This window comes from Macaca fascicularis, chromosome 8, assembly GCF_037993035.2.
Source record: "Macaca fascicularis isolate 582-1 chromosome 8, T2T-MFA8v1.1".
Lineage (NCBI taxonomy): Eukaryota > Metazoa > Chordata > Mammalia > Primates > Cercopithecidae > Macaca > Macaca fascicularis.
The window spans coordinates 46,235,001-46,257,060 of record NC_088382.1 but is presented as its reverse complement, the minus strand read 5'-3'; the positions used below and the strand labels follow the sequence as shown (position 1 = coordinate 46,257,060).

Here is a 22,060-nt window from a genome sequence, read left to right as displayed (position 1 = left end):
TCCAATAAAAAATGTTTTCCCAGCATTTTCTTTTAAGTTCTGAATTTATTTTTGGAGCTCCCAATTATAATTTTAAGTTACATTCCTAATATTGTTAGCCTCCAGGCACTTACACATTTTTCTTCATAAGGATGAAATCACATGGCATGTTTTACGGGGCTGATTAATCTAGATAAATAAACCTGACCATGAATTGGTCAGACTGCGAAGGTCAAGAGGATGGTGTATGGATGACCCGATCACAGCAGAGTGGACTCTACTAAAAAGATTTTGGGTCCAAAATCATAGGAAATCTGACCTGAAAATTGAATTTTTCTATTCTACAGCCTCTCATGTGGGTAGGTGAATAAGGATGCAGGAGTTCAGAGAGTTAGAAGGGCATGCCCAGCATGAGGCTTCCCAGAGCCCAGTGATGCCAACTCTGTCATTAAAACATCAGGAATCAGCAGATGGATGATGTCACTAGATAGTAAAATACTGAAATATGCATGATGCCTGACAAATGATGGAACTCCACACCCCAGAGGAAACTGTCTATCTTAGACAATATTTTTGAGACTTGGTCCCCCAAAAACAAAGTTTAAGATGTATGGGCCTTTAAAAAACTAGAATCGAAAGTATAACAAAATGGCATGATATTTATGGGAAAACATGCATATGAAACTGACAATTTAAGAGCCCAATAATAAAGTATTCACCGTGTTTACTTGGTGCTCATGGGCTTCTCTTTTTTTCTTCCTCCTCTGCCTATTTTGAAGAGCAAATATATTCTCCTTCCTAGGAATAATTTGTCTCCTGCTGAGGAGACTCTTACTATCATTGGTAGGTCTGAGTCTCAGAAATCTTGGAGGGAACTCACTTATAGTAGCATTTGTGGTTTGTTTCAATTCCACTTTATGCACTTTGTAAAAATTTACTTACAATAAAATTCACTCTTTTGTTTACAGTTATTAATGCAAATAGCTGTATAATAACTGCAGGCATTAAGACACCAAAACAGTTTTTTTGCCCAAAATATTTCCCAGGTGCTGCCCTTTTGTAATCAACCCCTCCCACATTTCCAACCCTCAGAAATCCCTGATTTGTTCTCTTTTTCTATAATTTCACCTTTTCTAGAATGTCATGTAAATGGAATCAACATAACATTTCAATTCTGACGTCTTTACTTAGCAATGCGTTTAGATTCATCATTTTTTTTTTTTTTTTTTACTTGAGACAGAATCTCGTTCTTTTGCCCAGGCTGGAGTGCTATGGTGACATCATGATTCACTGTAGCCTCAACCTCCTGGGCTCAAGTGATCCTCCTGCCTCAGGCTCCCAAGTAGCTGGGACCACAGGTGTGTACCATCACACCCAGCTAATTGTTTTGCTTTGTAGAAATGAAGTCTTCCTATGTTGCCCAGGCTGGTCTTGAACCCCTAGGCTCAAGCAATTCTCCTGCCTCACCTCCCAAAGTGTAGGGATTACAGGCATGAGCCATTGAGCCCAGATTCATTGTGTTTTTTTAATATGCATTTTCCTAATGACTAATCATTAATATCTTCATGTGTTTATCTGCCATCCATGTATCGTATTTGGTCAAGTGCATAATGTTTAATCAAGTTGTTTGTTTTCTTACTGAGTTTTAAGAGTTCCTTATACATTCTGGATAAAAGTGGTTTGTCAAATATTTGATTTACAAACATCTTCTCTCGTCTTTTTTTCCTCTTAATAATGTATTTCACAAGTCAGAAATTCTAAAAGTTCATTTTATCAGTTTTATTGTTTATGGATTGTGTCATATCTAAGAAATCTTTGCCTAACACAGGGTCACAAAGATTTTCTTATATACTTTCTCCTAGAAATTTTGTAGTTTTTTGTTTTTTGAGACAGAGTCTCGCTCTGTCACCAGGCTGGAGTGCAGTAGCACAATCTCGGCTCACTGCAACCTCTGCTTCCTGGGTTCAAACGATTCTCCTGCCTCAGCCTCCCGAGTAACTGGGACTACAGGTGCATGCCACCACACCCAGCTAATTTTTGTATTTTTAGTAGAGATGAGGTTTCACTGTCTTGGCCAGAATGGTCTTGATCTCTTGACCTTGTGATCACCAGCCTCGACTTAGGTCTAAGATCCATTTTCAGTTAATATTTTATAAAGGTGCAGGAATGGGTTGAGGTTCATTTTCTTTTGCATGTGAGTGTCTAATTGTTTCAGTACCATTTGTGGAGAAGACTAAACATTATCCATGGAACTTCCTTTGTACATTTGTCAAAATGTAGTTAACTATGTATGTGCATGGGTCCATTCTGGACCGTTCTGTTTCACTGATCTGTGTATCTGTCTTTTTCTTTCTTTCTTTTTTTTTTTTTTTTTTCAAGACAGAGTCTCACTCTGTCCCTTAGGCTGGAGTGCATTGGTGCGATCTCGTCTCACTGCAACTTCCACCTTCCAGGTTCAAGTAATTCTCCTGCTTCAGCCTCCCAAGTAGCTGGGATTACAGGGGTGTGTCACCACGCCCGGCTAATTTTTGTGTTTTTAGTAGAGACAGGGTTTCACTATCTTGGCCAGGCTGGTCTTAAACTCCTGACCTGAAGTGATCCACCCACCTTGGCCTCCCAAAATGCTGGGATTACAGGTGTGAGCCACAGTGACTGGCCCTGGGACAGTATCACACTGTCTTGGTTATTATAGCTTTAAGTAAATTTTTGAATCTGCTTGTTGCTGTCTACAAGATATCCTGCCAAGATTTTAATTGTGATTGATTTGAATATACAGATTAGTTTGGTGAGAACTGGCATCATGATATGGAATCTCCTGGCCCAGGAATATTATTTATGTCTCCATTTACTCTGGTCTTGATTTTTTGTTGTTGTTGTTTTGTTAGTGTTTTGCAGTTTTAGGCTTACAGACATTGCACATATTTAGTTAGATTTACACCTAAGTAGGCCAGGTGCAGTGGCTTATGCCTGTAATCCCAGCAGTTTGTGGGGCCAAGATGGGTGGATCACCTGAGGTCAGGAGTTCATGACCAGCCTGGCCAACATGGTGAAGCCCAGTCTCTATAAAAATATAAAAATTAGTCAGGCATGATGATGGGTGCCTGTAATCCCAGCTACTCGGGAGGCTGAGGTAGGAGAATTGCTTGAACCCGGGGGCAGAGGTCGCAGTGAGCCGAGACCACACCAATGTACTCCAGCCTGGATGACAGAGCCAGACTCCATCTCAAAAAAAAAAAAAAAAAAAGGCATTTAATTTTTAAAATTCCAATCGTTCATTGTTAGTATCTAAATATACAATCGACTTTTGCATATTGACCTGGTCCTGTGACCTGGCTTAGCTCATTTAGTTTTGGGATATTTTCTGTAGATTTTCTGTATAGACAATTGTGTCATTTGCAAGTGGAGCGTTTTATTTCTTCCTTTCCAATCTGAATAACTTTGAATGCTATTCCTTGCCTTAATTACTGAGTAGTAGTAGCTGCAACACCAGAAAGATGGCAGAGCAAGAGCAAAGAAAAATCCCTTTGGTTCCAGAAAATCTCCTGAAAATGAAGAAGGCTTATCAAGCCCTCAAAGCCACCCAGGCAAAGCAGGCACTTTTGCAAAGAAGGAGCAGAGAAAAGGAAAAAGGCTCAGGTTTAAACAACTGGAATCATTCCTATATGATTCCTGGTGGCAGAAACGTGACAAGGTGTGTCTCAGACGACTAGAAGTGAAACCTTGCGCCTTGGAATTGCCAGATAAACATTCCTTGGCCTTTGTTGTATGCATCGAAAGGATTGATGGCATGAGTTTACTGGTGCAGAGAATCACTGTGAGACTTTGCCTAAAGAAAATTTTTAGTGGTGTCTTTGTAAAAGTCACCCCTCAGAACCTAAAAATGCTGCATAGAGTGGAACCTTATATAACCTAGGGATTTCCAAATCTGAAGTCTATCCAGGAGCTCATTTTGAAATGTGGACAAGTCAAAGTCAAGAATAAGACCATTCCTCTGACAGACAACACAGTGATTGAGGAGCACCTGGGAAAGCATTTCCAGGAGATCTCATGGTTCTTGCACCCTTTCCACCTCTCAGGGGCCTGTCATGCTACCAAAAATAGAGTGGGCTTCCTCAAGGAGACGGGCACACCTGGCTATCAGGGTGAATGCATCAATCAGCTGATCTGCCAGCTGAACTAGATCCAGGTGCCAAACTGCAGTAAATTTTTTATCAATGAATTAGAAGCATGTGTTTTTGTATTTGGGGGAATTTTTATCAAGTATCTTCAGAGAAGTTTATTTCCTGCTTTATCTTCAAAAACTGGAAAGGAAGGGTCAAAGAAAAGACAGTAGCTGGCCGGGTGCAGTGGCTCATGTCTGTAATCCCAGCACTTTGGGAGGCCGAGGTGGGCGGATCACCTGAAGTCGGGAGTTTGAGACCAGCCTGTCCAACATGGAGAAACCCCATCTGTACTAAAAATACAAAAATTAGCCAGGTGTGGGGGCTCATGCCTGTAATCCCAGCTACTAGGGAAGCTGAGGCAGGAGAATTGCTTGAACCCCGGAGGTGGAGGTTGTGGTGAGCCAAGATTGCACCATTGCACTCCAGCCTATGCAACAAGAGCAAAACTCCATCTCAAAAAAGAAGAAAAAGAAAAGACAGTAGCTTATGTCCATGGCAAGCACCTCTCATCACAGTCCAGTTTTGGCATTTGAAAGTCAGAAAGATTTGTGTTGCTTACCCGACCTTCAAAAGCAGGATTAACAGCTGTGACCAGAGATAAAACGGAGATAGTGGTTTATGGGGCTCACTGTTTTCAAAGAGTTCATTCATTCATCAAATATGCAAGGCATGTACTAACACTGAGCACAGCTGCCTCGACCTCTTATCCTGGGGCTGACTCAGATGATAAATCAGTCAACTAACAAATACCCACACCTCCTGACAGTTGCTATAAAGGAGACAGTTTTGGTATGGGATACAGAACAGTGGAGTAGACAGGGAAAACATTTCCAAGGAGATGACATTTAGACTAAACATGCAGGGTAAGAAGGAGTCTGAGGGCTGGGCGCGGTGGCTCACGCCTGTAATTCCAGCACTTTGGGAGGCCGAGGCAGGCAGATCACGAAGTCAGGAGTTCGAGACCATCCTGGCTAACATGGTGAAACCCTGTCTCTACTAAAAATACTAAAATTAGCTGGGCATGGTGGCATGGGTCTTTAGTTCCAGCTACTTGTGAGGCTGAGGCAGGAGAATCGCTTGAATCCAGGAGGCAGAGTTTGCAGTGAGCCAAGATTGTGCCACTGCACTCTAGCCTGGTGACAGAGCAAGACCCTGTCTCAAAAAAAAAAAAAAAAAAAAAAAAAAGAAGGATTCTGAGCAGGACAGGGTTGAGAAGGCTGGCCAAAGATGGAACCACCTGTGGGAAGGTGCTGGGGCAGGAAGGAAGGAGAGCATGAACGAGGGATGCCTTCAGATCCTTGAGGAGGATGTTAAAGGGATCTAGAGCAGACTCAGTTGCTTCTAACCAGTAAAGAAAAACAGGCTGGGTGGGATTTGTGGTCAATACTGCTTACACTGGTGGCCTCGAAAGAGAAAGCACACTAGACTCCACTCACAAGCCCTGAGCTCCACACTAGGACTGTGCTTTACTAGCTGTACAACTTGGACGAGTCATTGATCTCCAGCTGCTGCATTGCTTTGCAAGGGTGAGAGAGCATTCTTCACAACCTTAGTGTCATTCTGCTATCAGACCAGGAAATTACAGAGCGTTCTCCCTGAGATGCCCATCAGAGGGTTCATCCAGTTTCTTTCCTGTTGTTTTTAGACAGGGTCTCACTCTGTTGCCCAGGCTGGAGTGCCATGGTATGATCACAGCTCATTGCAGTTTCAACCTCCTGGGCTCAAATCATCTTCCAATCCCAGCCTCCCGAGTAGCTAGGACTACAAGTTATGCACCACCACGCCCGGCTAATTTTTCTTATTTTTTGTACAGACAGGGGACTCCCTGTGTTGACCAGACTGGTTTCAAACTCCTAGCCTCAAGTGATCCTCCTGCCTTGGCCTCCCAAAGTGTTGGGATTACAGGCAGGAGCCACCACGCCCAGCCCACCCAATTTCTGCCAGGATGCGTGTTCACCACAGAGCTGGCTGTGCCCTGTAGCCCAGGACCACTGTGGGTTTAGAATGGCACAAGCCACAGGACATTTGCAAGTGGTGGAATTAGCAGTGCCCAGCTGAGGAACCACAGCCCAAACCTCTATCTTGTTCTCTAAGGGGCTGCGAGGTTTTCTGGTCACTTCTTTGTTCTTTCTGAAACCCTGGTGACATCTGGAGATTAAGCTCCTGTCTCTCTCTTCTTAGGGTAAGAGATGAGAAATAATATTCCATGTTTGCATAGTGTGTTCTAGCTGAGACGCTTAAAGCCGTTGTCAAACACCAGCTCTGCATCACAGCAGTTCCTGGCTTGAGAGCCCTGTTTTTGCAGGAAACAGGAGCGCAAAGGGTATGTCAGAGCCAAATATCAAAGTTAATCTATGACTAAGAAAAAAATGGAAAAACACTCCAACTCTAGGTTTCCTCATTCAGAAAAATTGCAATTTCAAATCCATTTCAAATATATATATAACCCTTTAAAATGGTCTTTTCTTACATGTATTACCTGAATGATCACTCATAAATGTCTAGCTAAACCACAACCCAGAGTCAAATTTTATTTAAACCTAAATCATAAGCTTTTTAAGAAAACTGTAAACAAAGTCCCTGAATTTTTTTTTTTTTTTTTTTTTTGAGACAGAGTCTCCCTCTGTCACCCAGGCTGGAGTGCAGTGGCGTGATCTTGGCTCACTGCAAGCTCCGCCTCCCAGGTTCGTGCCATTCTCCTCTCTCAGCCTCCCGAGTAGCTGGGACTACAGGCACCCGCCACCATGCCCAGCTAATTTTTTTGTATTTTTAGTAGAGACGGGGTTTCACTGTGTTAGCCAGGATGGTCTCAATCTCCTGACCTCGTGATCTGCCTGCCTCGGCCTCCCAAAGTGCTGGGATTACAGGTGTGAGCCACCGCACTCGGCCAAGTCCCCGAATTATTCTTACTTCAATGCTAAAAAGACCAAGAGATAAGGAACAAATATTCTTTGCTGTTGTCTTGATATGCAGTCTCTGGGACATCTCTGGGATCTCCAGTCATCTTAGATGTGAAATTCTTAAAGTCAAATTATTGTTGATTCATTTTAATCTTAAAGGCAGCAACATGACATATTATATGTTTCATATTCCTGTTAAATTCGTGAGTTGTTAAGGCCAAGAAATGTGATTTGTTATTAAGGATGAAGGCCAGGCATGGTGGCTCACCTGTGTAATCCCAGCACTTTGGGAGGCCCAGGCAGGCGATTACATGGGGTCAGGGTTCCAGACCAGCCTAGCCAACATGGTGAAACTCCGTCTTTACTAAAAATACAAAAATTAGCTAGGCGTGGTGGCACATGTCTGTAATCACAGCTACTCAGGAGGATGAGGTACGAGAATCATTTGAACCTAGGAGGTGGAGGTTGCAGTGAGTTGAGATTGCACCACTGTACTCTACACTCCAGCCTGGGTGACAGAGTGAGACTCTGTCTCAAAAAAAAAAAAAAAAAAAAAAAAAAAGATGAGAAAGCTCAAAAGCGGCAACAGGAAGTGACATTTATTGAGCTAGTCATATTCACATACATTATCTCATGTAATCCCCCAGACAACACTGTGAGCTAGTTATCACCTCTATTTAATAGATGAAGAGACTGAGGGTCAGAGAGGTGAAGTGACTTGCCCAAGTTTATATAGTAGGCCGTTTGACCCCTACTCAATTCTTACCAGGGTCCGCTTGAATAAGAAGTCCAAACTTGGCCTCCTTTGCTAAGGTCAGAGTAAGGTTGCAGAAAAGGAAGGAAAATCAGATCATGAGTAAAGATCTGAGATGAATTCATGAACTTACAAGTGCCATTCCAGGTGGTGGATGGTAGATTTTGGGGACATCACCCAGACCTCTAGGACTAGCTTGACCTTTCCACAACAGGTCTACTTCTTATTTCTCCTGAGAAATCAGCTCCAGGGGTCTATCCAATAAGGCCTTCATGTTTGCCTTCATGAACTTTCTGTTGATCTAAAACAGACATCAGCTGTTGGAAAGACACTGCTACTTTAAGATGTTGGCCTTGGCAGACATTCCAGCAGTTTTATTTTCCTCAGGATTGTCATGGGGAGAGGAGAACAAACTGTCTCGGCTACAGTGAAGCCGAGTCATTTAGTCCTCTCATTGTCTTATTTTTATATGCAACAGTGCCCAGCTCAGGGCCTTATGAGGCAGAAGGTGAAACTGATTCTAGAGGCGGGGACTCGGGTACCGGACCAGATTGAGAACTAGCTAAACAGGGCAGGGCATAAGCGGCTTTCCATAAGACACAGCCACCAGGGCACTATGTCAGTTTACCATCACCAAGGCAACACCCGGAAGTTACCACCCCTTTCCATGGCAATGACCTGGAAGTTACCACCCACCTAGACATTTCTGCATAAACTGCCCCTTAATTTGCATATAATTAAAGGTGGGTTTAAATATGACTGCAGCCCTCGTCTGGACGTACTGCTGGCAGGTAGCCGTGGTCTGTAGGGAGCAGTATCTCTGCTGCCGCTGTCCTTGAGTTCTTTTCTCGGTGAAGCCAGACTAAGCCCGTTTTGGGGCTCACCTACCCTGCATCACCTACACAGTGCAGAGTAGGCTCTCAGGAAATATGGAGTGAGTAAATTTGGCATTTGTTGTCATAGTGATTATTTCTATGGTAACATCTAGGCAAAAGGGCCAACCCTTGTGTCATTTCAAAAAAGGTCAGTTTCGCTCAGCGCAGTGGCTCACGCCTGTAATCCCAGCACTTTGGGAGGCCAAAGCGGGTGCATAACCTGAAGTCAGGAGCTCGAGGCAGCCTGGCCAACATGGTGAAACCCTCCTCTCTACTAAAAACACAAAAATTAGCTGGGCGTGGTGGCCAGCGCCTGTAATCCCAGCTACTCGAGAGGCTGAAGCAGAATTACTTGAACCCAGGATGCGGAGGTTGCAGTGAGCTGAGATCATGCCACTGCACTCCAGCCTGGGTGACAGAGCAAGACTCTATCTCAAAAAAAAAAAAAAAAAAAAGAAGGTCAGTTTAATTTTCATTGTCTCTAAGGTGCTGTCCATGTTTTCCTAACCTTGATATGACGGTGCAGGATCTGAGGGGTTGGGGCAGTAAGTACTTTCTCACGTAGTCCTAGTGAGTCAATGTTAACAATATATTTATAGTTTATAGGGTTTTGATTACTGTCTGGAAGTACGAAGGAGGAAGACAAACTAGTTCACAATATAAAATCAATAAAATAAAAATAGCACCATGTAGAAGACTTCCTCTGGATGTCACTAGATTTGTGCTGTATAAAGTTCTTTCTAGAAGAAGAGTGTCTAAATATACCGGAGAACTATGGAAACAGGATAAAACAGGAGAATTGACTAAAAAAACCCCACAAGTATCTCATTTGCATGCGCTACCATGGAACGTGCTTTTGTTCCAAGTGGGTAGAATTCTCTTCTCCATGTGGATAGGAATTAGAGAACATTTTTCAGTGTCTGGGAGGCAAATGAGGAAAGAGGGGGAATTGGGCATTTTTGTTTTCATTTTGACTGAGGGACACAGAGATGACTGCAAAGAGTTACCAATGGGTTTGCTCAAATGTGAGAGCTTTTGGATAGTGGTGTTATTGGGACTACTATTCGCTATTCAGGTGGTTCACAACCTCTCCACCTTTTTGACTTGTAGAACTTCTGTTTGTCCTGTAAGACTCAAATTAAATATCCCTCCCCTTGGGAGCTTTCCCTGACTTTCTTCCTGTCTCACTGTCATTTTTCAAGCTCCACAGTGTTTTATATGTACTTTGTGATATTTGTCATGGTAATTATTTTTTGGTAACTAACGCTATGTCCTCTTCTTTCAGGCGGTGCTGTGTGTCGTTCTTTATATATCCAGGATCTAGCAGGGCGCCTGGCACATAGGCTCTCAATAAATCCTGGTGAATGGATGCAAGATGGAGTGGATCCTAACTTCATTCTCTCCTGAATTCTTTCTAGACCAACTCCATCAGATGTTCTGGAGATTGAGGAATCCAAGCCTTAGAAGACCAGGATTAGGAAATTATACAGGAACAGGACTAACAGGAGAACAGTATACTCTTCAAACTCTCCCTCCAGTCTAAGGCAAGTGAAAGATTTCTCGACATAAGTCAGACTTCCCCTAACAGTGCTTAACCCTGGGCAAGTCACTTCCACTCTCCAGTTCTCAATTTCCTCATCTGCAAAGTTAGGATAGTAATAGAACCTCCCTTTTAGGATGACTGTGAAAATTAAATGGGATTATTCCTATTACAGTCAGCATAGTGCCTGGGCACTTAGTAAGTACTCAGTAAATCTTAGATATTATTATTAGCTGCTCTGAAACTAAGATCTGTGTAAAACACCAATGATAGCTTTTTATAAATATCTGTTTTATCTTGTTGTTTTCTTTTTCATCTTTTTTTTTAATCCTTCAACTTTCTTTAATCCATGTAGCTTTAAAAAGCTTTTTTTTTTTTTTTTTTTTTTTTTGAGATGGAGTCTTGCTCTGTCACCCAGGCTGGAGTGCAGTGGCGTGATCTCGACTCACTGTAAGCTCCGCCTCCCAGGTTCAAGTGATTCTCCTGCCTCAGCCTCCCAAGTAGCTGGGACTATAGGCACCTGCCACCACGCCCGGCTAATTTTTTTGTATTTTTAGTAGAGATGGGATTTCACCGTGTTAGCCAGGATGGTCTCTGTCTCCTGACCTTGTGATCCACCTGCCTCGGCCTCCCAAAGTGCTGGGATTACAGGCGTGAGCCACGCGCCTGGCCAAAAAGCCTTTTTTATAAAAAGCATAAACATAACATCATGGCGAAGCTCAATGCCTCCTGTTCCAGGCAGCCTTCCCTTCTTGCCACCCAGTGTTGTAAAAATGACCTTTCTTTTCTGCCCCAACATTGTCTGTGCCATAACAGCACATATTAACTAATATCCACTGTAAAATTTCCCACTCCAAACTCAATCCGTGCGAATGGACGTCGCATTGACTATATCCTCGGTAGTTTTCTGGAATGTGAAGCTTTGTTTCCCCTGCTTCGGCTCTTCCTGTGGTCTAGAAGCAGGGCTTAGTGTTCAAGGAGGAGGCTGCATAAGGCCAGAAAGATCCTGGCCAGGGGTTAGGAAACCTAGATTCCTGCCGGATGAGGACTGGACTCTTCTATCTCTATAGAACAGGGGTAATGATGTCTGTTTTCCTAAGTCAGGTGGTAGAGAGGTTTAAATGAGATAAACCTCGTTTACGCATTTGTGAATTAAACACAAAATATATTAATCTCAATAGATATTGGAGACTCGGAAGAATGGGAGGGTGAGAGGTGGGTGAGGGATGAGAAATTACCTAATGGTTACAATGTACATTAGTATTCAGATACACTAGATTTCACCACTACACAATATATCTGCGTAAAAAAAAACCACACTTGTACCTTACACATTTATACCCAAAAAAGTCGATTATTCTCATTGCTTCTGTCAAATGGGAACTTCAGTCAGTCGGCTGACTTTTCCAAGTGTCAGTGTGCTCCTTGCCTGTGGATTTCTCCTGCTTGGTTTTGGATATTGAATTGACTTTTAGGACTTAATTCTGCCTTGGTTTGAAGACACCCACCAGGCTTCTGGGATTCTGGTGGCAAACTTTGTGGAAAGTCCTTTCCAAAGCTGTAGCTGAGGCCCGAGGGACCCTTGGCACCCACTTTTTTGTGTCTAATGCTGTTCTCTTTGGCTGAAATGACTTCTTATTTTCAAAAGCACAAGAAAAGTGAAAAGGCCTACTATCCCCATGTGAAGGCCCAGAGTCTCTGGACCCCTGCTTTATGCGAGAGATTAGAGCTTAATCTCGGCCAGGCAAAGTGGCTCATGCCTGTAATCCCAGCACTTTGGGCTGACATCAGGGGTTCGACACCAGACTGGCCAACATGCTGAAATCCCGTCTCTACAAAAAATACAAAAATTAGCCAGGTGTGGTGGCATGCGCCTGTAGTCCCAGCTACTCGGGAGGCTGAGGCAGAAGAATCTCTTGAACCTAGGAGGCAGAGGCTGCAGTGAGCCGAGATCGAGCCACTGCATTCCAGCCTGGGTGACAGAGTGAGACTTCGACTCAAAAAAAAAAAGCAGTGGGGTAGGAGGCATGTGGGAAGTAAAGGTTTGTGTGTGTGTTTGATTTTTGTTAACTTCTAAGCCTATTTTCACCTTAAGAGGAAAGTGTGGATATGTTTATTTAAGTGGTGTTTTTATATATACATTCCAAGCTTATTATTTTCTTCTGGATATTTTTATTTGCAAGTAAAACAATATGCAGATCCATTTCACAACTTGTTCACATATCTACTGATTAGAGAATCAGATGAGTAGAAAGCACTGAAAATCATCATAGTTCTCTAATTCTCACTAAAGTTGTTGGGTGGGAGAAATTTGATGACATGAAATGAAGCTGAGGGAAGCTCCTTGCTGTTTCTTGTATCCATTGCTCCTTATAAAGCATTAGCAGAAAGATATCCCACCAGGAATATTTTTAAACTATGGGGCAAATTAGGCAATATCTGGACATTCATTTAAATATTTAGGCCTGGCGAGGTGGCTCACGCCTGTAATCCCAGCACTTTGGGAGGCCGAGGTGGGCAGATCACCTGAGGCCAGGAGTTCAAGACCAGTTTGGCCAACATGGTGAAACCTCATCTCTACTAAAAATACAAAAATTAGCCGGGCGTGGTGGCATGTGCCTGTAGTCCCGGCTACTTGAAATGCTGAGGCAAGAAGATCACTTGAACCCGGGAGGCGGAGGTTGCAGTGAACCGAGATTGTGCCATTGCACTCCAGCCTGGGTGACAGAGTGAGATTCTGTCTCAAAAAACAAACAAACAAACAAAAACACAAACAAATAAAAAACTTTGGAAAATCAAATATTGCATGTTCTTGCTTACAAGTGGGAGCTAAACAACTCGTACGCATGGACACAAAGATGAGAACAAAACACACTGGGGACTCCAAAAGTGATGATGTGGGAGGGAGGGAAGGATGGAGGGAGGGAGGGGAATGAGCTGAAAAACTGCCTGTTGGGTATGATGTTCACTATTTAGGTGATGGGTTCGCTGGAAGCCCAAACCCCAGCATAACGCAATAGATCCATGTAGCAAACCTGCACATGTAACTCCTGAATCTAAAAATAAAAAAATACATACAGAGACTCAAGTCTGTAATCCTAGCACTTTGCGGGGCTGGGGTGGGCGGATCACTTGAGGCCAGGAGTTTGAGACCAGACTGGCCAACATGGTGAAACCTTGTCTCTAGTAAAAATACAAAAATTAGCTGGGCATGGTGGCGGGCGCCTGTAATCCCAGCTACTCAGGAGGCTGACTCACAAGAATCACTTGAACCTCGGAGGCAGAGGTTTCAGTGAGCCAAGATCATGTCACTGCACTACAGACTGGGTGGCAGAATGAGACTGTGTCTCAGATAAATTTGTAAATAAATATAAGACAAAACTAAATTTTTTAAAAAAGCTAACAAAACAAAAACACAAAGTAAACAATTAAACCAAGTGTATTTATTTATTTTTTTGACACAGGCTCTTGCTCTGTCACCTAGGCTGGAATGCAGTGGCACAATCTCGGCTCACTGCAGCCTCTGCCCCCTGGGTTCAAGCAATTCTCCTGCCTCAGCCTCCCGAGTAGCTGGGATAAACCAAACTTCTTACCCACTATCAAGTGTCAATATTTTATCTTTGTAGATAACATATGCGAAATTGGGATTTGAATGGTAATTATTTACTGACAATCCTAAAACAAACTCCTCTGGACACACTCCCCTGAGTTTAGGAAATAAACTCTAGCCAAGCTAAAAACAATTATCTAAAAAGAAAGCTGAAAACGATTCAAAATGCATTTTCAGTGATGTCAGGAAAACACGTATTCATCATTTTGTTTTGGGCTTCACTCTGTTTTGAAATTAACGATGGGCAGTCCTGTTATTCCCTCATTCAGGGCTCAGTTCTTCCTTGGAAGCAACAAGAAGTATTAGAGGTAGATTCTACCCACAGAGGACCAGAGGAGGCTTGGGAGGATGTAGCCCTGATTTTCCTACCCAGTTGCAGTTCCCTACCTGGGGGAAAGTGGTGCATCTTGGAGGCTCTTTGTTCTTTTCTCTAAGTGGTCCTAGGGCCCATCCCCAGGCCTTATGGCAGGAGAATCACCTCCGCCCACCGCACGAGCAGCTCTACTGCTGGGAGCAACAACGCACAGCAGTGTGCACCCAGGGGCTTGCCAGGATCAGTTCCCCAACACTCACAATGGAAAATAAAAGCCATAGACCCTTCCCACAAATCTCCCTGAGGAACACGATATGCCCTCTTAAATAAATATTTTTCAGATGGGAGGCTTTCTAAATAGAAAATAAGTGACTGGGTTAGCAGACACAATCCTTGGATAGAAATTTACCTGTTTGAGCCACACATTGGTTGTCATCAGCTGATTCTTTTCATCCTAAGAAAATGACAATTTAAAAAATGCTGTAAGTTGAAGTGAAAGTAAGTTGTGATTTTTGCTGTTGTTTTAGAAATGGGGTCTCAAGATGTTGCCCAGGCTATAGTGCAGTGGTGCCACCATAGCTCACTGCACCCTCGACCTTCGGGGCTCGAGCCATCCTCCTGCCCCAGCCCCCAAGGAGCTGACTATAGGTGCACGCCACCACACCCAGCTGTTTTCTGTTTGGTTTTGATCAGAAAAATGTATCTGAGTCTTACCTTTGAGGTGTTAAAAGTACAAAAGATTCTCAATTTTAAACAGTCAAATGGCATATAAATAGTCAAACGGTATGCAGATTTTGCTTAAAATGAAAAATAACTAAAACGAGTAGCAGTTCATTGTGGCTGTATTTATATAAAATTGCATAACCCAGAAGGCACTTTAAAGGTACGAAGTAGGCTGGGCACAGTGGCTCACTCCTGTAATTCCAGTACTTTGGGAGGCCAAGGCGGGTGGATCACCTGAGGTTAGGAGGTCGAGACCAGCCTATCCAACATGGCAAAATCCTGTCTCTACAAAAAATACAAAAATTAGCTGAGCATGGTGGCGCCTGCCTGTAATCCCAGCTACTCGGGAAGCTGAGGCAGGAGAATCACTCGAACCTGGGAAACGGAGGTTGCAGTAAGCCGAGATCACATCACTGCACTCCAGCCTGGGTGAAAGAGTTTCTGTGTCAATAATAATAGTAATAATAATAATAATGAAGGGGCAAAGTAGAGGGAAATAATAGCTAAATTGGAGATGGGCTTTGCATGACTTCCTAGAAGGAATCCTGGGGTATTGAGCCAGCCAGGGCAGGTGAGCATGCACACACGTGTGTAGTGGGGTGGAGAAAATGGACAACATAGGAGGATTCTTCTGGGGCTTTGGGGACCATAGCAGGACAATTTTGTTGCATTTGGGGAGTTAAAGTTCACTGGTTTCTTCTAAGAACACAATCATGGCAGAAATGCAAGCTAAAAAGGAAAATTAGAATGTGAAGGCATGGGTGAGTTCAGAAGAGGTGACGGGGCCGCCTAGGGAGAGCAAGAATGGGCCTGGCTATGGGCACTGTTGTTACCACCCCGTCTCCCTGCAGACCCCCCTACCAGCCCAGGGCACAGCCACGGAGGATCCAAGATCACAGCGCGTCAGCCCCAGGCTCAGCTCCTCTTCTCTGCGGTTCTCAGCCCTCCTTCCTGAGTGTTCAGCAAACCAGGCCAGGGGCAACGACTATCTTAGCAACCACATCCTCCCCCCAGCAAAAAGGTCCCACACTAACAGTGCTGCAATTTACCCCGTGATACCTTCTCGTTCTTTCCTCAGGTCATTTCAGTGGCTTCTTGGGGGCAGATTTTCTCTCACAATAAATTATTTTTTAAATTGAAATGTCAGACATAGGGAAAAATATATTTTAGACTCATAAACAGGTTAAGGAATGCATGTTCTTTTTAGCTAAGTGCCAAGGATTACTCACCACATCTACGAGCTGGGATATTTTCAATCCAAAATATACTTTTATGGTGTCATTAGAATGTAATACAGGGCGGACCCATTTCTGATAACCTTGGAACAAATGTCTGAGGAGGGCATCTTCATTTTCGGCGATTGAACTGAACCCTGCAGTGGCTGTAAAAGAATCATGGGGGGACATGGGTAAATGGGAGGGGCACGATGCCTGGATGAGTGTCCCGTGGCATCCTGCACCATAGGCTGTGTCTGTTTCTAAACAGCCCAGTTCCTGAAAGGCAACTTGGAGCATGCGAGAGTCTCCATGCCCACTCCCACCTCCCTCCAAACACACACAGCTGAAAACAGAATCCGCATTTTTTTTTTTTTTTTTTTGGTGAAAATTTTTTTTTGAGATGGAGTCTCGTTCTGTCGCCCAGGCTGGAGTGCAGTGGTGCGATCTCTGCTCACTGCAAGCTCCACCTCCAGGGTTCATGCCATTCTCCTGCCTCAACCTCCCGAGTAGCTGGAACTACAGGCACCCACCACCATGCCCAGCTAATGTTTTGTATTTTTAGTAGAGATGGAGTTTCATCGTGTTAGCCAGGATGGTCTGGATTGCCTGACCTCGTGATCCGCCCGCCTTAGCCTCCCAAAGTGCTGAGACTACAGGCATGAGCCACCGCCCCCGGCCCAGAATCCACATTTTACCCAGAGTTCCGCTCTCACAAGATTTTCCCATCATGGGGTCAACACCCGGGTCCCAGAAGCTCTATCTGCAGCCACCCCAACCCTCACCTCTGGTCCCGTCTGCAATGCTCCCTCTTCACAGACATGGGCCCTGCCCATGAGCTGTTCTCTGTCCCTGAGCCTCCAGCATCTCCCTTTGGAAGTCTCTTGTTATTTGTCACACCTGTCTTCCTCTGGAGCCCTGACAATGGGTGCAGTGGGCATTGTATTTGATCGTGTTTACCCAGCACCTAGAACAGTGCCTGGCCCATAGTGGGTGTTCATTTTATGTGTGTTGGTAGGTGTCAGAGTCGGCATGTGGTCACTGAACACCAGCCGTGTGCCCCTCATGGTCCTCTTGTCTTTTTCCCAAGGAAGTCTTTCCTTATGAAATCCTTCCTTGGTCAGCAGCCAGGATGTCACACTCTGCCTCACTGTGCGAGAACCTCAGAAACACCCAGTGTTAAACTGTAACCCTCCAGTTGGGGAAATGGCTTAGGAATGCAGTCCCAAAATAAAGTTTTATTTCCTTACAGTGCAGTGCTATCACATTTAAAACAAGCAAGTCCCCTACTTTTTTTAAAAAAAAGATGGGGTCTCACTATGTTGCCCAGGCGAGAGTGCAGTGGCCATTCACAGGTGTAGTCCCATTACTGATCGGCATGGGAGTTCTAACTTGCCCCTCCTTGCCTGTTCAGCACCCGATTAATATGCTACGGCAACTCATTCTGCACCATGTCCTGACCATAGAAAACCTTTTTCTTCCCACTGAGACACCCATATGCTGGGTAATGATCTCATGAGAGACATACCTTCCAGGTTTACCCAATCAAAGTCCAGGGATTCTTTTAGGAAGAAAAGCAAAAGTGTACCTACCCCCTGTTTGCAGGAGGCTTCTGTAGGCACTTTCCTAAGAGAGGAGCAATTCAAGGTGCCTCTGTCCCAGCACCTCAGAGGCATGGGTAAGGTGGGCTGTGTGCTCTGAGGGTACCCAGCCCCGTTTTCCTCCACATAAATGCAAATGAGTGATAGAGACGCAACCTTACATTTATGCTTATTTATTTAAAAACTGTGGGCCAGGCACGGTGGCTCATACCTGTAATCCTAGCACTTTGGGAGGCTGAGGTGGGAGGATCGTTTGAGCCCAGGAGTTGGAGACCAGCCTAGGCAACATAGGAAGACTCTGTCTTACAAAAATGACAAAATTAGCCGGGCATGGTGGCGCACCCCTATAGTCCCAGCTACTTGGAAGGCTGGAGCGTGAGGATGGCTTGAGTCCTGGAAGTCAAGGCTGCAGTGAGTGGTGGTCGCACCACTGCACTCCAGCCTGGGTGACACAGCAAGACACTGTCTCAAGAAATTTTTGTTTTAATGAACAAAAACTGATCTGTTGATTACTATTAGTACCAAGAGCAGCACTGGGAGCAGCCAGCTGGGCAGCCACCAGGGTGTCAGTCTGTAAAGAGCCAGGAAACCTTCCTGGAAATGTACAGGGAGAGAACAGAGGGAATTCCCCACAGCCTCTAGAGGGCAAGTTGTGTATTTGCTCAGGGGGACATTCTTGAAGTCATCTTTGACTCCTCTCTTTTTCTCCCACCCCGCATCGGGTCTTAGTGTTCTTCAGAATACATCCCAGCCCTGATTGTTCCCCACCATCTCCACCGGGGCCACGCTGAGAGCACAGATGCTCTCTCTCTTGGGCTCCTGCACTGCTTCCTAATTGTTTCCACTCCTGCCCTTTCTACAGTGCATTCCGCACACAGCACCTAGAGAGGATTATGTCAGTTCCTGCTAAGTGCTCCAGATGGTTTCCCATCACACTCAGAAAGAAACATCCTAAGTTCCACCACAGTCTCCCTGACCCCATGTGGCCCTGACTGTGTACCCCCCAACCATACTGCCCGCATCCTCCTCCCCAGTCCTCGGGGCAGTCTGCGATTCCCAGAACAAGCCAGAATGCATCTGCATGGGGGAAAGTTCTTACGCTTATCCAGAGAGTCCACAGCCATTCCTTCACTTGTCCAGTCTTTGCTCAAATGTCATTTTCTTGAGTAAGTCATTTCAGGCTACACTATTTGGTATATGTGCTGCCGAAGTGAGCACAGGCTACACTATTTAAAAATCCCTCTCCTCTCTATCCTTTTAGGGTACTTTATCTTCCAGTAGAGAACATAATCATATCACATTTTTCTGTTTATTGTTGTCTCCCCTCCCTAGATGATGCCAGCTCCAGGAAGTTGGGGATTGTCTTCCTTACTCCTGTATTCCCAGCTCCTAGAATAGTGACTGCCACCCAGCAGCTGCTGAGCTAATGACTGTTGAGTGGACAAACACTTGAGCAATGATGCAGTCAGCTTTGTGGCCTTTGTTTTACTGAGGGGCATCTGGAAAGTTGGGACCAGAGGTGAATTGCTCAAGAGAAGAGGGAAGCAGTGAGGACACAGCTGTCCTCCTCCATCTATTCCCAGGTCAGGGAGCCCCCTCCTCTAAGGCAGAGAATATTGTTTGAAAGGCACTTGTCTTCACCTGTTTTGTGCGGCTACAACAGAATACCACAACCTGAGGAATTTGTAATGAACAGAAATTTATTGGCTTACGGTTCTAGAGACTGGGAAGTTCAAGATCATGAGACCAGCCTCTGGTGAGGGCCTTCTTACTGCATCAAACATGATGGAAGGGCAAAGAGGGGGTGAGAAAGACAAGAGGGGGCCAACCCCTCCCATGATAATGGCATAAATCCACTCATGAGGGTGGTGCCCCCATGACCCAAACACCTGCCATTAGGCCCCACCTCCCAACACTACTGTGTTGGGGGTCAAATTTCCAGCACATGAACTTTGGGGAACACGTTTAAACCACAGCAGCACTGTGGCAAACACTGCCAGTTCCCTGCCCAACAGCCATTCCCCCCTTTTCCTTGGCAATAGATGCTAAATTTATTCAGGGTTGCATGGTGCCAGCATAAAAAGCTCAGCTCCGGGCTTCCTTGCATCTGGGAATGACCTATGGCACATGTAGCCAATTAGATACAAACAGTAGCTGTTGGGATTGGGGTGGTTAGAGAAAGGTTATTAAAAAGGATGGACTTGATCTGACATGTCTGCTTCCTTCTTTTTATCTGGAACTGGAGATTTGGCCACTCATTTGTCTTGCAAACCTAATGAAAGCTACACACATAGGAGGGCAGAGTGATACACAGAACCTGGGTTTCTGATAGCCCTGTACTATTGGCCTCCAAATTTCTTGGTATGAGAGAAAAGCAATCTCCTATTTGGTTAAGCCACTGTAGCCACTGACAGGCATCTGAACACAGCCCTGATGGCTGCTTGCACCACCTGACTAGCTGCTGAGGTGCTGGATTGCTGAAATTCCTGCAGAGTCCCTGAGTCCCAGGTCAGCCAAATTAGCACAAATTACTGAAGACAATGGGTGGAGGCACTCCAGGGAGGCTGAAAACAACTGAATGATGCCTGAACCAACACATGCGCGCGCGTGCGCGCACGCGCGCGCACACACACACACACACACACACACACACACACACCCCTATTAGCTCAGACAACTGTGAGCTGGGATAATTTCAGACACATAAGAGAGAGGGTTCCTGAAGATGAGCAGGGACTGTAACCATGAACTTCCTTTCCCAAAAGGAAAATTGTCCAGTCATTCTGAAAGGAAATGGAGTTGCACGTTGGGAGGGGAAATCTAGAATTCCGACCTGAAATGCTTAGCATTTGCACTTAGGCAGCTGTGCCCCCTGTGAAGATATAGGAATCCTGCTCTTCACCAAGATCCAGGCGCAGCGAGCAGCTCTGCTCTTTCATGCACAGCATGCATCTCCAACTGTGTTACCACTGTCAGAAGGCGCACTTTCCATCTGAATTAACAAAAAGCATGAACCACACTGGCTGTTAGGAACTGAATGTTTACATCCCTCAAAAATCAAATGTTAAAGCCCTAACCCCCAATGTGACTATATTTAAAGACAGAGCCCATAAGGAGGCCCAGAGGACAAACCATGTGAGGACACAGCAAGAAGGCAGCCTTCTGCAAGCCAGGAAGAGAGTCCTCACCATAAACTGACTTTTTAGTGCATGATCATAGACTTCCAGTTTCCAGAATTGTGAGAAAATAAATGTCCGTTTTTAATCAGTCTATGGTATTTTGTAATGGCAGGCTGACTAATGCAAATCTGTTCTGACCAAAACAGACTTTATCTCCCTAACCAAAAAAAGTCAAAGATTAAATGATTTCTGCTTAATATCCTGAAATTTCCGAACCTTTCCAAAATAGAAGCTGAAGTCATTGGCATTATTGAAGCAGACTTAGAGGACAAGCCTGGAAATGTTTCTGGTTTGTCCTTCTTGTGAAATAGAACATTATAAGAAAGATCAAGTGCTTCTCACAGTTGATCCTTTGAGACCAGGGCCTCCATAAATATTTGATGATATTTGAATGAACAAATGAACACATGAACAAAAGGCCATAACAGTGTTTTCTGTGACCCAGGGGAATGAGGCAGAGCCAGCCTGGCTTACTGCTCCCGAAGATGTAAAATCACAGATACGCTCAAGGTTTCCAGGACAAGTGGTCTTTGTATTATGGAATAAAAGGATTCCTGGAAAGTTGTGCATAGACCAAATTTTTGCAAAATAACTTATATTTAAGATTAATCACAATATTCTAAGATTCATTTCAGTAATCCATTGAGAAACCAAGAATTTTTTCTCAGAAGATGAGTGTCCTCCATTGTGGATGCACATATATATATATATTTTTTTAGGTGAAGTCTTGCTCTGTCACCCCGGCTGAAGGGCAGTGGCATGATCTTGGCTCAAGGCAACCTCCTAGGTTCAAGTGATTCTCGTGCCTCAGCCTCCTGAGTAGCTGGGATTGCACCAACATGTCCGGCTAATTTTTGTATCTTTAGTAGAGACAGGGTTTCGCTACATTGGTCAGGCTGGTCTCCAACTCCTGACCTCAAGTGATCTGCCCGCCTCAGCCTCCTAAAGTGCTGGGATTACAGGCGTGAGCCACCACTCTTGGACATAGATGCATTTCTTAGAGAATCTTGGATCCAATTTCAGCCACAATGAAAGAGGAAGGAAAATTGAACTGATAATGAAGTTAAGACAATAAAACCAAGAAGGACCTCCAGAATCACTCCCGCCCCTCGTTTTACAGGTGAAGATACTGGGGCATTGAGAGGAGCCTTGCCCAGGGTCATCCAGCTGATGGTGGCCTGCGTGGTCTTCTGGTGGCCAGGCCAGCCA

The 22,060-nt window shown here is 44.6% G+C and overlaps 1 protein-coding gene and 1 pseudogene across 1 annotated transcript in view; one reads left to right on the top strand and one right to left on the bottom strand.

Annotated features, from left to right (window-relative positions):
* Positions 1-22,060, bottom strand: part of CHRNB3 (cholinergic receptor nicotinic beta 3 subunit) — a 35,888-nt gene that overhangs the window by 6,902 nt on the left and 6,926 nt on the right. The window contains exons 2-3 of the mRNA XM_005595178.4: positions 16,087-16,238; positions 14,544-14,588 (exon numbers count right to left, since the gene is read on the bottom strand). Of these exons, the coding sequence (XP_005595235.3) occupies positions 14,544-14,588; positions 16,087-16,238 (197 nt within the window). The remainder of the gene's footprint in view (positions 1-14,543; positions 14,589-16,086; positions 16,239-22,060) is intronic.
* Positions 3,468-4,159, top strand: LOC102138389 (ribosomal protein uL30-like; annotated as a pseudogene).